This window comes from Leptodactylus fuscus, chromosome 7 (assembly GCF_031893055.1).
Source record: "Leptodactylus fuscus isolate aLepFus1 chromosome 7, aLepFus1.hap2, whole genome shotgun sequence".
Lineage (NCBI taxonomy): Eukaryota > Metazoa > Chordata > Amphibia > Anura > Leptodactylidae > Leptodactylus > Leptodactylus fuscus.
Genome location: NC_134271.1, coordinates 48,824,348 through 48,839,498, shown reverse-complemented (window position 1 = coordinate 48,839,498; position 15,151 = coordinate 48,824,348). Strand labels below are relative to the sequence as shown.

General features: G+C 46.3%; 1 protein-coding gene across 1 annotated transcript in view; it reads right to left on the bottom strand.

Moving 5' to 3' along the window:
• Positions 1-15,151, bottom strand: part of CENPT (centromere protein T) — a 78,567-nt gene that overhangs the window by 43,918 nt on the left and 19,498 nt on the right. The window contains exon 2 of the mRNA XM_075281906.1: positions 6,425-6,532. Coding sequence (XP_075138007.1) covers positions 6,425-6,528 — 104 coding nt within the window. The 5' untranslated portion in view covers positions 6,529-6,532. The remainder of the gene's footprint in view (positions 1-6,424; positions 6,533-15,151) is intronic.

Here is a 15,151-nt window from a genome sequence, read left to right as displayed (position 1 = left end):
TTCCCTTGCAGATGAGGGCCTGACCATCAAGCCGCAGTGGAAGAGGTTGTTTGCAGAGGAGCGGAAAACTACCACAGTCTGCCAGACACCCTTCAGCCAGCCACCCACCTTTCGTGCCCGGCCTCAGGATTACAATTCCCCCTCTACCCCTGCCCCAGCCCATCGGCCTCCAGCTATGAACAACCCTGTCCCTAGACAACGACCTACTGGAAGAATGCTAGAGCGCAGATGTTTTGGGTGCGGGCGGCCTGGACATTTGCAAGCTAGTTGCCCTGTTAACATGGGGGCACGGGCCACCGTGGCATCCCGGCCTATTCACTACCTGGGAACCACCCCTAGGACAGAAAGTTTGGCCCCATTTCCAGATGACTCCATGAATGACCCATCTGTTCCACCTCCAGGGGTCTATGGGATTCAGCCTTCTGCCACACATCCCGCAAACCCTCAGCGGAAGCACTTGCAGGAGGTCCTACTGGATGGCCGAACAGTTGTTGGATTCCGGGACTCGGGAGCTTTCCTAACGGTAGCGGACCCCCGAGTGGTTCGACCCGAGGCCCTAGAGGAGGGCCCTGGCATTTCTATCGAGTTGGCAGGAGGTACTCGGAGACGTATTCCTAAAGCTACCGTGGAACTCGACTATGGTTATGGACCAAAACGATGCACAATTGGTGTGATGAGCGGGCTGCCGGCCGATGTTCTGTTAGGCAACGATGTTGGAAATCTACAGTGCCACTTTGTGGGAGCAGTGACCCGAAGCCAAGCTCAGGGAGAAGCCAACATGGATCCACCGGATTTTCTGACAGATGCCAGCCCTTCAACCCTACAACTTTACCATTCAGCACCGCCGAGGGAACCAACACCAGAACACAGATGGGTTATCCCGGCAGGAGGACATATGAGCTATAGAGACTGATGTGCATTCCCCAATTTACCTGTGTAGGCCAATTGTGTCATGCACATGTTTTGAGAGGGGGAGGGGTTGTCACGGGATGGTTAGAGTCTATACTATAGGCAATGTGTAATATATATTTCATGTGGAATGTATTCTCTAACCTGTTGTAAACATCAGTGTGTAGTTGGCTGATTCGGGTCTAGTGTGTTAGCACATTGTATGCAAATCCCTCTAACTAGTGAGGACCAGTGAGGACAATGGGTGGAGATAATCTGATCAGTGTCTCCAAGAAGATGTTGGACTGTGCATTGTTCAAAAGAGACAGGGAGTCTGCTCTCCTTGGTATAGGTGAGGGGGGAAGGATCTGTGACTCAGCCCTTCCCACCCACAGATAGAGGAAGTAACAGTTTAGTATATAGATATAGCTAGCAGTTAGTATGTGTTAGCCGGCCTGTGCACAGCTCTGCAGAGAGCCAGGACTTAGTTACAGGACCAAGAACCCAAAGTTATCATTGGATTGTGACTTCTGTGGACTTATTGTTATTACGGTTGATGTGACCGCCGCCGGCTACTAACTTTGTGGATTACAATAAATTGCTGTTGTCTCCCGACCTCTTGCGTCCGTGTTGATTCAAAAGACCATCCGGAGGAAGACGTATACTTTTGCTCCGTTACACTTCCTTATTCTAAATCCGTTTTACCTTGTACAAATCTCCCACATTACCAGCCCCAAAGCAACCCCAGACCATCACATTACCTCCACCATGCTTGACAGATGGCGCCAGGATCTTACAGAATCTTTTCAGTTGTTCTGCGTCTCACAAATGTTCTTCTGTGTGATCCAAACACCTCAAACTTCGATTTGTCTGTCCATAACACTTTTTTCCAGTCTTCCTCTGTCCAATGTCTGTGTTCTTTTGCCTATATTAATCTTTTCCTTTTATTAGCCAGTCTCAGATATGGCTTTTTCTTTGTCACTCTGCCCTGAAGGCCAGCATCTCGGAGTTGCCTCTACACTGTAGACGTTGACACTGGCATTTTACGGGTATTATTTAAATGAAACTTACAGTTGAGGACCTGTGAGGTGTCGATTTCTCAAACTAGAGACTCTGATGTACTTGTTGCTCAGTTGAGCAGCGGGGCCTCCCACTTCTCTTTCTACTCTGGTTAGAGCCTGTTTGTGTCCTCTGAAGGGAGTAGTACACATCATTGTAGGAAATCTTCAGTTTCTTGGCAATTTCTCGCATGGAATAGCCTTCATTTCTAAGAACAAGAGTAGACTGTCGAGTTTCACATGAAAGTTCTCTTTTTCTGGCCATTTTGAGAGTTTAATCGAACCAACACATGTAATGCTCCAGATTCTCAACCTGCTCAAAGAGGTCAGTTTACAGTAATAGCTCCTCTAACCAGAAAAACTGTTTTCAGCTGTGCTAACATACATGCACAAGGGTTTTCTAAACATCCATTAGCCTTCTTACAGTTAGCAAACACAATGTACCATTAGAACACTGGAGTGATGGTTGCTGGAAATGGGCCTCTATACACATCACTCCACTGAAACTGCCCTAACAAAAGTCACTAATGACCTGCTAACCGCCAAAGCCAAACGCCATTACTCTGTCCTCCTCTTCCCCCTTGACCGCTCTTCTGCCTCTGACACAGTCGACCACTCCCTCCTGTTGGAAATTCTCTCATCCCGTGGTATCTCAGACCTGGCACTTTCCTGGATCTACTCATCCCTCACCGACCGCACATTCAGCATCTCCCACTCACACACCACCTCCTTACTACGCCCTCTCTCTGTAGGTGTCCCCCAAAGCTCCGTCCTAGGACTCCTCCTGTTCTCCATCTACACCCTTGGCCTGGTCCAACTCATAGAATCTCATGGTTTTCAATACCATTGCTATGCCGATGACACCCAAATATACATCTACGCGACCCATCTATCAGTCAACGTAACCACACTTACCCCTGTCCCACAGGCCCGATGCCGTGGGGTAACCTTGGACTCCGACCTATCCTTCAGGTCACATGTTCAAACCCTTAATACTTCCTGCCGCCTCCAACTCAAGAACATCCACCGAATCCGCTCCTTCCTCACCCCTGAAACTACTAAGACGCTCGTCCAGGCCCTCAATCTCCTGCCTAGATTACTGCAACACCCTTCTCCATGGACTCCCAGCTAACACCTTCGCTCCCCTCCAGTCCACCTTAAACTGCGCTGCTCTCTTAATTCACCTCTCCCCCCGATCTTCATCGGCTGCTCCCCTCTGCCAGTCCCTCCACTGGCTACCCATAACCCAGCGAATGGAGTTCAAGCTACTAACATTAACATACAAAGCAATCCACAACCTGTCCCCTCCATATATCTCCAACCTAATCTCCCGCTACCTGCCCACACGTAACCTCAGATCCTCCAAAGACGCCCTACTCCGCTCTGCTCTCATCCGCTCCTCACACAACCGTCTCCAAGATTTCTCCCGTGCATCCCCCATACTCTGGAACTCCTTACCAAGACCCTCACAATCACAGGATTCAAGAAGGCCCTGAAGACTCACCTATTCAGGAAGGCCTACAACCTCCAATAACACTATCACCGCACTGCCATCTGTACAGTCTCCCCCTCTCCTTCTGTCTCTACTCCCCCATTCCCTCATAGCCCTTGCGGGCAGGGCCCTCTATCCCAATGTGCCAGTCGGTCACTGTTGGTATTATATCTATCTGTATATTTTGCGCACTGTATGTAAACCCCCAAATATAAAGCACCATGGAATTAATGGTACTATATAAATAAATAATAATAATAATGTAGATATTGCACTAAAAACCAGACGTTTGCATTAACAATGTATAGAGTGTATTTCTGATTCATTTAATGTTATCTTCATTGAAAAAAACTGTGCTTTTCTTTCAAAAATAAGGAAATTTCTAAGTGACCCTAAACTTTTGGACGGTAGTGTATATATATTTTCCATACAGAATCCCTGATGACCAAGTGGAAGGGATTTTCTCTCTAGGTGACAGACGCCAAAGGATAACGTGGGAATGGGTGCTGTTGAAAGTGCAGGGGACCATGCAAATCGAGTACCCAGTCCAAAGGTGCTTTTGGGGCTCATTTGCATAGCCACAAAAACTGTATTGTTGCATTGGTTTGTGGTCGTCACATATGGACCGTCCTAGCATGCGACACGGGTGCGGCTGTCAGTGGTCAATTCACACCACTCAAATCAACCTTGGACTCACCTTTCAATCAGGCTGCAAATTGAGTGTAAATCAATGTACATTTTCATTCTCGACAAGCCCCCCCCCCCCCCCCCCCCCACGTCACTTGTATACACACATACCAATGGAATAGACTGATGGCACATGCATAAACAATACATTCAGTAAGGATATAAACACTAAGGGCTCGTTCACATCTGCGCCCGGTCTCCGTTCTGCAGGTTTCCATTTCCTGCACAAAACAGAGGCAGGAGACGGAAAGCTGCAGGATTCTTTCATACCCATTCATTTGAATGGGTTTGAAAGATGTCTGGCCGTGAGTGCCTGTGAGCATTTTATGCTCTCCACCGCGAAACCATTTTTTTTTTTAAATCGGACACAGAGTTGGACATGCAGTACTCCGTGTCCGGTTTAAAAAAAAAACGGTTTTGCGGCAGAGAGCATAAAACGCTCACCGATGCACACGTTCGGACTCGGTCTGACAGCTTTCCGTCTTCTGTATGCAGAAGATGAAAAGCTCAGAACGGACTCTGGACGCTAGTGTGATCCCAGCGTAAACAACATAATCCAGTAACGATACACACAAAAGTGTACGTACCATCACACAGCCACTAAGTTAAATTTTACATCCTATTAAAGGCCACTACATGGCGCCATTACGGTTTTATGAGGCATTCTGGACCTGACAGATTTCCCTGAATCTAATTACAGAATATACAGTATGTTCTAAACAAAGGACCTGATTTACCAATTAAGTAGAAATTCCACCAACACTATATCCAAAACCACCCCTGCTGTCCAGGCTTATACATTTGTGCTAAAGTTCTTTAAGAAGTGAGGAAAGATTAAAGGGGTTGTTCCCTTTTCTGAAGATTTATCTAAAGTTGCTGTAAACTGCAGTAAAGATTACATACTAATATAGTGTCTGTTGCTCGGTTCTATCATGGTCACAGATGGGAGGGTCCCGTGACCAGCCCATCCATCAGTTGCTTCCATTGATTCCCATTGTGCACAGCACTGCACATGACTAGAGATGAGCGAACACTGTTCGGATCAGCCGGCAAAGTCAGCGTCACAAGTGCTTCCATTCATTTCTATGGGTGTGTGCTGTTCGGATCGGCTGATCCGAACAGTGTTCGCTCATCTCTACACATGAGTCTTGTGCAATTTAACTCAATGCACTGGATGGTCAGGATGGCACTTAGCGAAGGACAGAGGTGTACAAAAGCAGAATACAATATGTTGGTATGTAACCTGTAGTGTGGTTTACAGTACCTTTATATAAATCTTCAAAAAAACAGCAAAACCCTTTAAAGAATTAAAGGGGCAGTATAGTTTCAAAAAGCTACTTGAATTCACTATCTTAAAAATTCTGAGTTAAAGGGGTTTTCCCATCTCAGTGTTTCAGCAACTTTGCCTGCAGTCTGTTCTTCTCACTTCCTGTATTTCTCCTCCCTCCCCCTTGCTGAAGAGGACCCACAGAGCTTATGCAGATCAGTTAATGTGCAGATGCTTGTACAGAATGGACTTAGTGTTATCTGTGTGTTTACACAGAGAGATAACAGACTGGGCTTTATCAGCAAACTGCAATTAGCTGAATGATTGTCCTGCCGGCAAGAGCAGTGAGTAAGTGACGTCACTTATCCTATAGGTCCATGGTTATAAGCAACACTTTGTAAACAATGGGAGGAATAAGGTCACATAGCTGGCAAACAAAGCAGAATTTCTAAAGCAATATATTTAGGAAAAGTCTTCAATTTACATAAGCTACCAGTATAGATAGAATCCTTGAGATGGGACAACCCCTTTAATAGAGAGGGAAGAGCTGAACTATCCCATCCTACATTACAGAAGACATTGGTTGGTTTAGGCATTCTGTCGAGCTTACAATCCACCGTGGTGGCTGCTTTCTATGAAATCTTACACTTATTTATTTTTTCCCTCTTTCTTAGACTTGTGCTAGGTTCACACTAGCGTTCGAGGAAACACAGTCCTAGATTCCGCTTAAAATCAGCAAAGAGAAAAGTCCTGCAAGGACCAGGCAAAACCAGGCAAACCCCGTTATAGTCTAGGACTGTTTAAGCAGACAGGGTCTCAGTCTTTCTGGGCCCCATGCGGACCCAAAACGAAGGAGACCCCAAAGCCAATATGAACCTAGTGTTAGTAATGTTACAAATATTGCCAGAAAAACAAAAGTTCTTTAGGTAAGCTTTAAACTTCGAGAGGCAAAAATGAAAAGGCTGGAAGAAATGTATTCCATTTTGTATAAATGAAGCTTAGCAAGACAGAAATCCTGCGGGTGGCATTTACCTTTTTTTGGACTGTTTTTTCACTGCTGTACGAACTGGTTCCGTTGCCAGAATCCCCTTCAGTAAAGAACGAGTGGTAAGGTTATCTTCTGAGGAGTCTTCCATTTTCCTCAAAGTTGATGAAATGTTTAATTTGAGTAGAACTGGAATAAACAAGGATTTATAAATGCTAGGAGAGAATTCACACAACAAGATTCTGTAACACAATACATGTGAATGATGGTAAAGAGAACCTTTCATGTCCTCAGACACGTGTTCTTATATACCGCTAGAAAGCCAACAGTGCGCTGAATTCAGTAAATCAGTCCAGTGTATGATGCAACTTTTCAGCTCTTCTGATACTGAAACAGTACCCAACATGACTTATCATCTCTCCTGACGCCAATACAGTACACGACATGTCATCTCTCCTGACGCCAATACAGTACACGACATGTCATCTCTCCTGACGCTCATACAGTACACATGTCATCTCTCCTGACGCCAATACAGTACACAACATGTCATCTCTCCTGACGCTCATACAGTACACGACATGTCATCTCTCCTGACGCCAATACAGTACACAACATGTCATCTCTCCTGACGCCAATACAGTACACGACATGTCATCTCTCCTGACGCCAATACAGTACACGACATGTCATCTCTCCTGACGCCAATACAGTACACATGTCATCTCTCCTGACGCCAATACAGTACACGACATGTCATCTCTCCTGACGCCAATACAGTACACGACATGTCATCTCTCCTGACGCCAATACAGTACACGACATGTCATCTCTCCTGACGCTAATACAGTACACGACATGTCATCTCTCCTGACACCAATACAGTACACGACATGTCATCTCTCCTGACACCAATACAGTACACGACATGTCATCTCTCCTGACGCTAATACCGTACACGACATGTCATCTCTCCTGACGCCAATACAGTACACAACATGTCATCTCTCCTGACGCTCATACAGTACACGACATGCCATCTCTCCTGACGCTAATACAGTACACGACATGTCATCTCTCCTGACGCTAATACAGTACACAACATGTCATCTCTCCTGACGCTAATACAGTACACGACATGTCATCTCTCCAAACGCCAATACAGTACACAACATGTCATCTCTCTTGATGCTCATACAGTACACGACATGTCATCTCTCCTGGGGCTAATACAGTACACGACATGTCATCTCTCTTGATGCTCATACAGTACACGACATGTCATCTCTCCTGGGGCTAATACAGTACACGACAAGTCATCTCTCCTGATGCCAATACAGTACATGACATGTCATCTCTCCTGACGCCAATACAGTACACGACATGTCATCTCTCCTGACGCTAATACAGTACACGCATGTCATCTCTCCTGACGCTCATACAGTACACATGTCATCTCTCCTGACACCAATACAGTACACGACATGTCATCTCTCCTGACGCTAATACAGTACACGCATGTCATCTCTCCTGACGATAATACAGTACACGACATGTCATCTCTCCTGACGACAATACAGTACACGACATGTCATCTCTCCTGACGCCAATACAGTACACGACATGTCATCTCTCCTGACGCCAATACAGTACACGACATGTCATCTCTCCTGACGCCAATACAGTACACGACATGTCATCTCTCCTGACGCCAATACAGTACACGACATGTCATCTCTCCTGACGCCAATACAGTACACGACATGTCATCTCTTCTGACGCCAATACAGTACACGACATGTCATCTCTCCTGACGCCAATACAGTACACGACATGTCATCTCTCCTGACGCTAATACAGTACACGACATGTCATCTCTCCTGGGGCTAATACAGTACACGACAAGTCATCTCTCCTGATGCCAATACAGTACACAACATGTAATCTCTCTTGATGCTCATACAGTACACGACATGTCATCTCTCCTGACGCCAATACAGTACACGACATGTCATCTCTCCTGACGCTAATACAGTACACGCATGTCATCTCTCCTGACGCTAATACAGTACACGACATGTCATCTCTCCTGACGCTAATACAGTACACGACATGTCATCTCTCCTGACGCTAATACAGTACACGCATGTCATCTCTCCTGACGCTAATACAGTACACGACATGTCATCTCTCCTGACGCTAATACAGTACACGACATGTCATCTCTCCTGACGCTAATACAGTACACGACATGTCATCTCTCCTGACGCTAATACAGTACACGACATGTCATCTCTCCTGACGCTAATACAGTACACGACATGTCATCTCTCCTGACGCCAATACAGTACACGACATGTCATCTCTCCTGACGCCAATACAGTACACGACATGTCATCTCTCCTGACGCCAATACAGTACACGACATGTCATCTCTCTTGATGCTCATACAGTACACGACATGTCATCTCTCCTGATACTAATACAGTACACGACATGTCATCTCTCCTGACGCCAATACAGTACACAACATGTCATCTCTCTTGATGCTCATACAGTACACGACATGTCATCTCTCCTGGGGCTAATACAGTACACGACATGTCATCTCTCCTGACGCCAATACAGTACACGACATGTCATCTCTCCTGACGCCAATACAGTACACGACATGTCATCTCTCCTGACGCTAATACAGTACACGCATGTCATCTCTCCTGACGCTAATACAGTACACGACATGTCATCTCTCCTGACGCTAATACAGTACACGACATGTCATCTCTCCTGACGCCAATACAGTACACGACGTCATCTCTCCTGATGCTCATACACTAGACAATATGTCATCTCTCCTGAGGCTCATACAGTACACGACATGTCATCTCTCCTGACGCTAATACAGTACACGCATGTCATCTCTCCTGACGCTAATAAAGTACACGACATGTCATTTCTCCTGACGCTAATACAGTACACGACATGTCATCTCTCCTGACGCTAATACAGTACACGACATGTCATCTCTCCTGACGCCAATACAGTACACGACATGTCATCTCTCCTGACACCAATACAGTACACAACATGTCATCTCTCCTGACGCCAATACAGTACACGACATGTCATCTCTCCTGACGCCAATACAGTACACGACATGTCATCTCTCCTGACGCTCATACACTAGACAACATGTCATCTCTCCTGAGGCTCATACAGTACACGACATTTCATCTCTCCTGACACCAATACAGTACACGACATGTCATCTCTCCTGACGCTCATACAGTGCACGACATGTCATCTCTCCTGACGCTCATACAGTGCACGACATGTCATCTCTCCTGACGCTCATACAGTGCATGACATGTCATCTCTCCTGATACTAATACAGTACACGACATGTCATCTCTTCTGACGCTCATACAGTACACAACATGTCATCTCTCCTGACGCCAATACAGTACACGACATGTCATCTCTCCTGACGCTAATACAGTACACGACATGTCATCTCTCCTGACGCTAATACAGTACACGACATGTCATCTCTCCTGACGCTAATACAGTACACGACATGTCATCTCTCCTGACGCTCATACACTAGACAACATGTCATCTCTCCTGAGGCTCATACAGTACACGACATGTCATCTCTCCTGACACTAATACAGTACACGACATGTCATCTCTCCTGACACCAATACGGTACACGACATGTCATCTCTCCTGACGCTCATACAGTGCACGACATGTCATCTCTCCTGACGCTCATACAGTGCACGACATGTCATCTCTCCTGACGCTCATACAGTGCATGACATGTCATCTCTCCTGACGCCAATACAGTACACGACATGTCATCTCTCCTGACGCTCATACAGTACACGACATGTCATCTCTCCTGACGCCAATACAGTACACATGTAATCTCTCCTGACGCTAATACAGTACACATGTCATCTCTCCTGACGCCAATACAGTACACAACATGTCATCTCTCCTGACGCCAATACAGTACACAACATGTCATCTCTCCTGACGCCAATACAGTACACGACATGTCATCTCTCCTGACGCCAATACAGTACACGACATGTCATCTCTCCTGACGCCAATACAGTACACGACATGTCATCTCTCCTGACGCTAATACAGTACACGACATGTCATCTCTCCTGACGCTCATACAGTACACGACATGTCATCTCTCCTGACGCTCATACAGTACACGACATGCCATCTCTCCTGACGCTAATACAGTACACATGTCATCTCTCCTGATGCTCATACAGTACACGACATGTCATCTCTCCTGACGCCAATACAGTACACGACATGTCATCTCTCCTGACGTCAATACAGTACACGACATGTCATCTCTCCTGACGCCAATACAGTACACGACATGTCATCTCTCCTGCCGCCAATACAGTACACGACATGTCATCTCTCCTGACGCCAATACAGTACACGACATGTCATCTCTCCTGACGCCAATACAGTACACGACATGTCATCTCTCCTGACGCCAATACAGTACACGACATGTCATCTCTCCTGACGCCAATACAGTACACGACATGTCATCTCTCCTGACGCTAATACAGTACACGACATGTCATCTCTCCTGGGGCTAATACAGTACACGACAAGTCATCTCTCCTGATGCCAATACAGTACACAACATGTCATCTCTCTTGATGCTCATACAGTACATGACATGTCATCTCTCCTGACGCCAATACAGTACACGACATGTCATCTCTCCTGACGCTAATACAGTACACGCATGTCATCTCTCCTGACGCTAATACAGTACGCGACATGTCATCTCTCCTAACGCTAATACAGTACACGACATGTCATCTCTCCTGACGCTAATACAGTACACGCATGTCATCTCTCCTGACGCTAATACAGTACACGACATGTCATCTCTCCTGACGCTAATACAGTACACGACATGTCATCTCTCCTGACGCTAATACAGTACACGACATGTCATCTCTCCTGACGCTAATACAGTACACGACATGTCATCTCTTCTGACGCTAATACAGTACACGACATGTCATCTCTCCTGACGCCAATACAGTACACGACATGTCATCTCTCCTGACGCCAATACAGTACACGACATGTCATCTCTCCTGACGCCAATACAGTACACGACATGTCATCTCTCTTGATGCTCATACAGTACACGACATGTCATCTCTCCTGATACTAATACAGTACACGACATGTCATCTCTCCTGACGCCAATACAGTACACAACATGTCATCTCTCTTGATGCTCATACAGTAAACGACATGTCATCTCTCCTGGGGCTAATACAGTACACGACATGTCATCTCTCCTGACGCCAATACAGTACACGACATGTCATCTCTCCTGACGCCAATACAGTACACGACATGTCATCTCTCCTGACGCTAATACAGTACACGCATGTCATCTCTCCTGACGCTAATACAGTACACGACATGTCATCTCTCCTGACGCTAATACAGTACACGACATGTCATCTCTCCTGACGCCAATACAGTACACGACGTCATCTCTCCTGATGCTCATACACTAGACAATATGTCATCTCTCCTGAGGCTCATACAGTACACGACATGTCATCTCTCCTGACGCTAATACAGTACACGCATGTCATCTCTCCTGACGCTAATAAAGTACACGACATGTCATTTCTCCTGACGCTAATACAGTACACGACATGTCATCTCTCCTGACGCTAATACAGTACACGACATGTCATCTCTCCTGACGCCAATACAGTACACGACATGTCATCTCTCCTGACACCAATACAGTACACAACATGTCATCTCTCCTGACGCCAATACAGTACACGACATGTCATCTCTCCTGACGCCAATACAGTACACGACATGTCATCTCTCCTGACGCTCATACACTAAACAACATGTCATCTCTCCTGAGGCTCATACAGTACACGACATTTCATCTCTCCTGACACCAATACAGTACACGACATGTCATCTCTCCTGACGCTCATACAGTGCACGACATGTCATCTCTCCTGACGCTCATACAGTGCACGACATGTCATCTCTCCTGACGCTCATACAGTGCATGACATGTCATCTCTCCTGATACTAATACAGTACACGACATGTCATCTCTTCTGACGCTCATACAGTACACAACATGTCATCTCTCCTGACGCCAATACAGTACACGACATGTCATCTCTCCTGACGCTAATACAGTACACGACATGTCATCTCTCCTGACGCTAATACAGTACACGACATGTCATCTCTCCTGACGCTAATACAGTACACGACATGTCATCTCTCCTGACGCTCATACACTAGACAACATGTCATCTCTCCTGAGGCTCATACAGTACACGACATGTCATCTCTCCTGACACTAATACAGTACACGACATGTCATCTCTCCTGACACCAATACGGTACACGACATGTCATCTCTCCTGACGCTCATACAGTGCACGACATGTCATCTCTCCTGACGCTCATACAGTGCACGACATGTCATCTCTCCTGACGCTCATACAGTGCACGACATGTCATCTCTCCTGACGCTCATACAGTGCATGACATGTCATCTCTCCTGACGCCAATACAGTACACGACATGTCATCTCTCCTGACGCTCATACAGTACACGACATGTCATCTCTCCTGACGCCAATACAGTACACGACATGTCATCTCTCCTGACGCTAATACAGTACACGACATGTCATCTCTCCTGACGCCAATACAGTACACAACATGTCATCTCTCCTGACGCCAATACAGTACACAACATGTCATCTCTCCTGACGCCAATACAGTACACGACATGTCATCTCTCCTGACGCCAATACAGTACACGACATGTCATCTCTCCTGACGCCAATACAGTACACGACATGTCATCTCTCCTGACGCTAATACAGTACACGACATGTCATCTCTCCTGACGCTCATACAGTACACGACATGTCATCTCTCCTGACGCTCATACAGTACACGACATGCCATCTCTCCTGACGCTAATACAGTACACATGTCATCTCTCCTGATGCTCATACAGTACACGACATGTCATCTCTCCTGACGCCAATACAGTACACGACATGTCATCTCTCCTGACGTCAATACAGTACACGACATGTCATCTCTCCTGCCGCCAATACAGTACACGACATGTCATCTCTTCTGCCGCCAATACAGTACACGACATGTCATCTCTCCTGACGCCAATACAGTACACGACATGTCATCTCTCCTGACGCCAATACAGTACACGACATGTCATCTCTCCTGACGCCAATAAAGTACACGACATGTCATCTCTCCTGACGCTAATACAGTACAAGACATGTCATCTCTACTGACGCCAATACAGTACACAACATGTCATCTCTCCTGACGCTCATACAGTACACGACATGTCATCTCTCCTGACGTCAATACAGTACACAACATGTCATCTCTCTTGATGCTCATACAGTACACGTCATCTCTCCTGACGCTAATACAGTACACGCATGTCATCTCTCCTGACGCTAATACAGTACACGACAATTCATCTCTCCTGACGCCAATACAGTACACAACATGTCATCTCTCTTGATGCTCATACAGTACACGACATGTCATCTCTCCTGACGCTAATACAGTACACGCATGTCATCTCTCCTGACGCTAATACAGTACACGACAATTCATCTCTCCTGACGCCAATACAGTACACGACATGTCATCTCTCCTGACGCTAATACAGTACACGACATGTCATCTCTCCTGACGTCAATACAGTACACAACATGTCATCTCTCTTGATGCTCATACAGTACACGACATGTCATCTCTCCTGACGCCAATACAGTACACGACATGTCATCTCTCCTGACGCTCATACAGTACACGACATGTCATCTCTCCTGACGCCAATACAGTACACGACATGTCATCTCTCCAGACGCTCATACAGTACACGACATGCCATCTCTCCTGACGCTAATACAGTACACGACATGTCATCTCTCCTGACGCTCATACAGTACACGACAAGTCATCTCTCCTGACACCAATACAGTACACGACATGTCAACTCTCCTGGGGCTAATACAGTACACGACATGTCATCTCTCCTGACGCCAATACAGTACACGACATGTCATCTCTCCTGACGCCAATACAGTACACGACATATCATCTCTCCTGACGCTAATACAGTACACGCATGTCATCTCTCCTGACGCTAATACAGTACACGACATGTCATCTCTCCTGACGCTAATACAGTACACGACATGTCATCTCTCCTGACGCTAATACAGTACACGACATGTCATCTCTCCTGACGCCAATACAGTACACGACATGTCATCTCTCCTGACGCCAATACAGTACACGACATGTCATCTCTCCTGACGCCAATACAGTACACGACATGTCATCTCTCCTGACGCCAATACAGTACACGACATGTCATCTCTCCTGACGCCAATACAGTACACGACATGTCATCTCTCCTGACGCCAATACAGTACACGACATGTCATCTCTCCTGACGCCAATACAGTACACGACATGTCATCTCTCCTGACGCCAATACAGTACACGACATGTCATCTCTCCTGACGCTAATACAGTACACGACATGTCATCTCTCCTGGGGCTAATACAGTACACGACAAGTCATCTCTCCTGATGCCAATACAGTACACAACATGTCATCTCTCTTGATGCTCATACAGTACATGACATGTCATC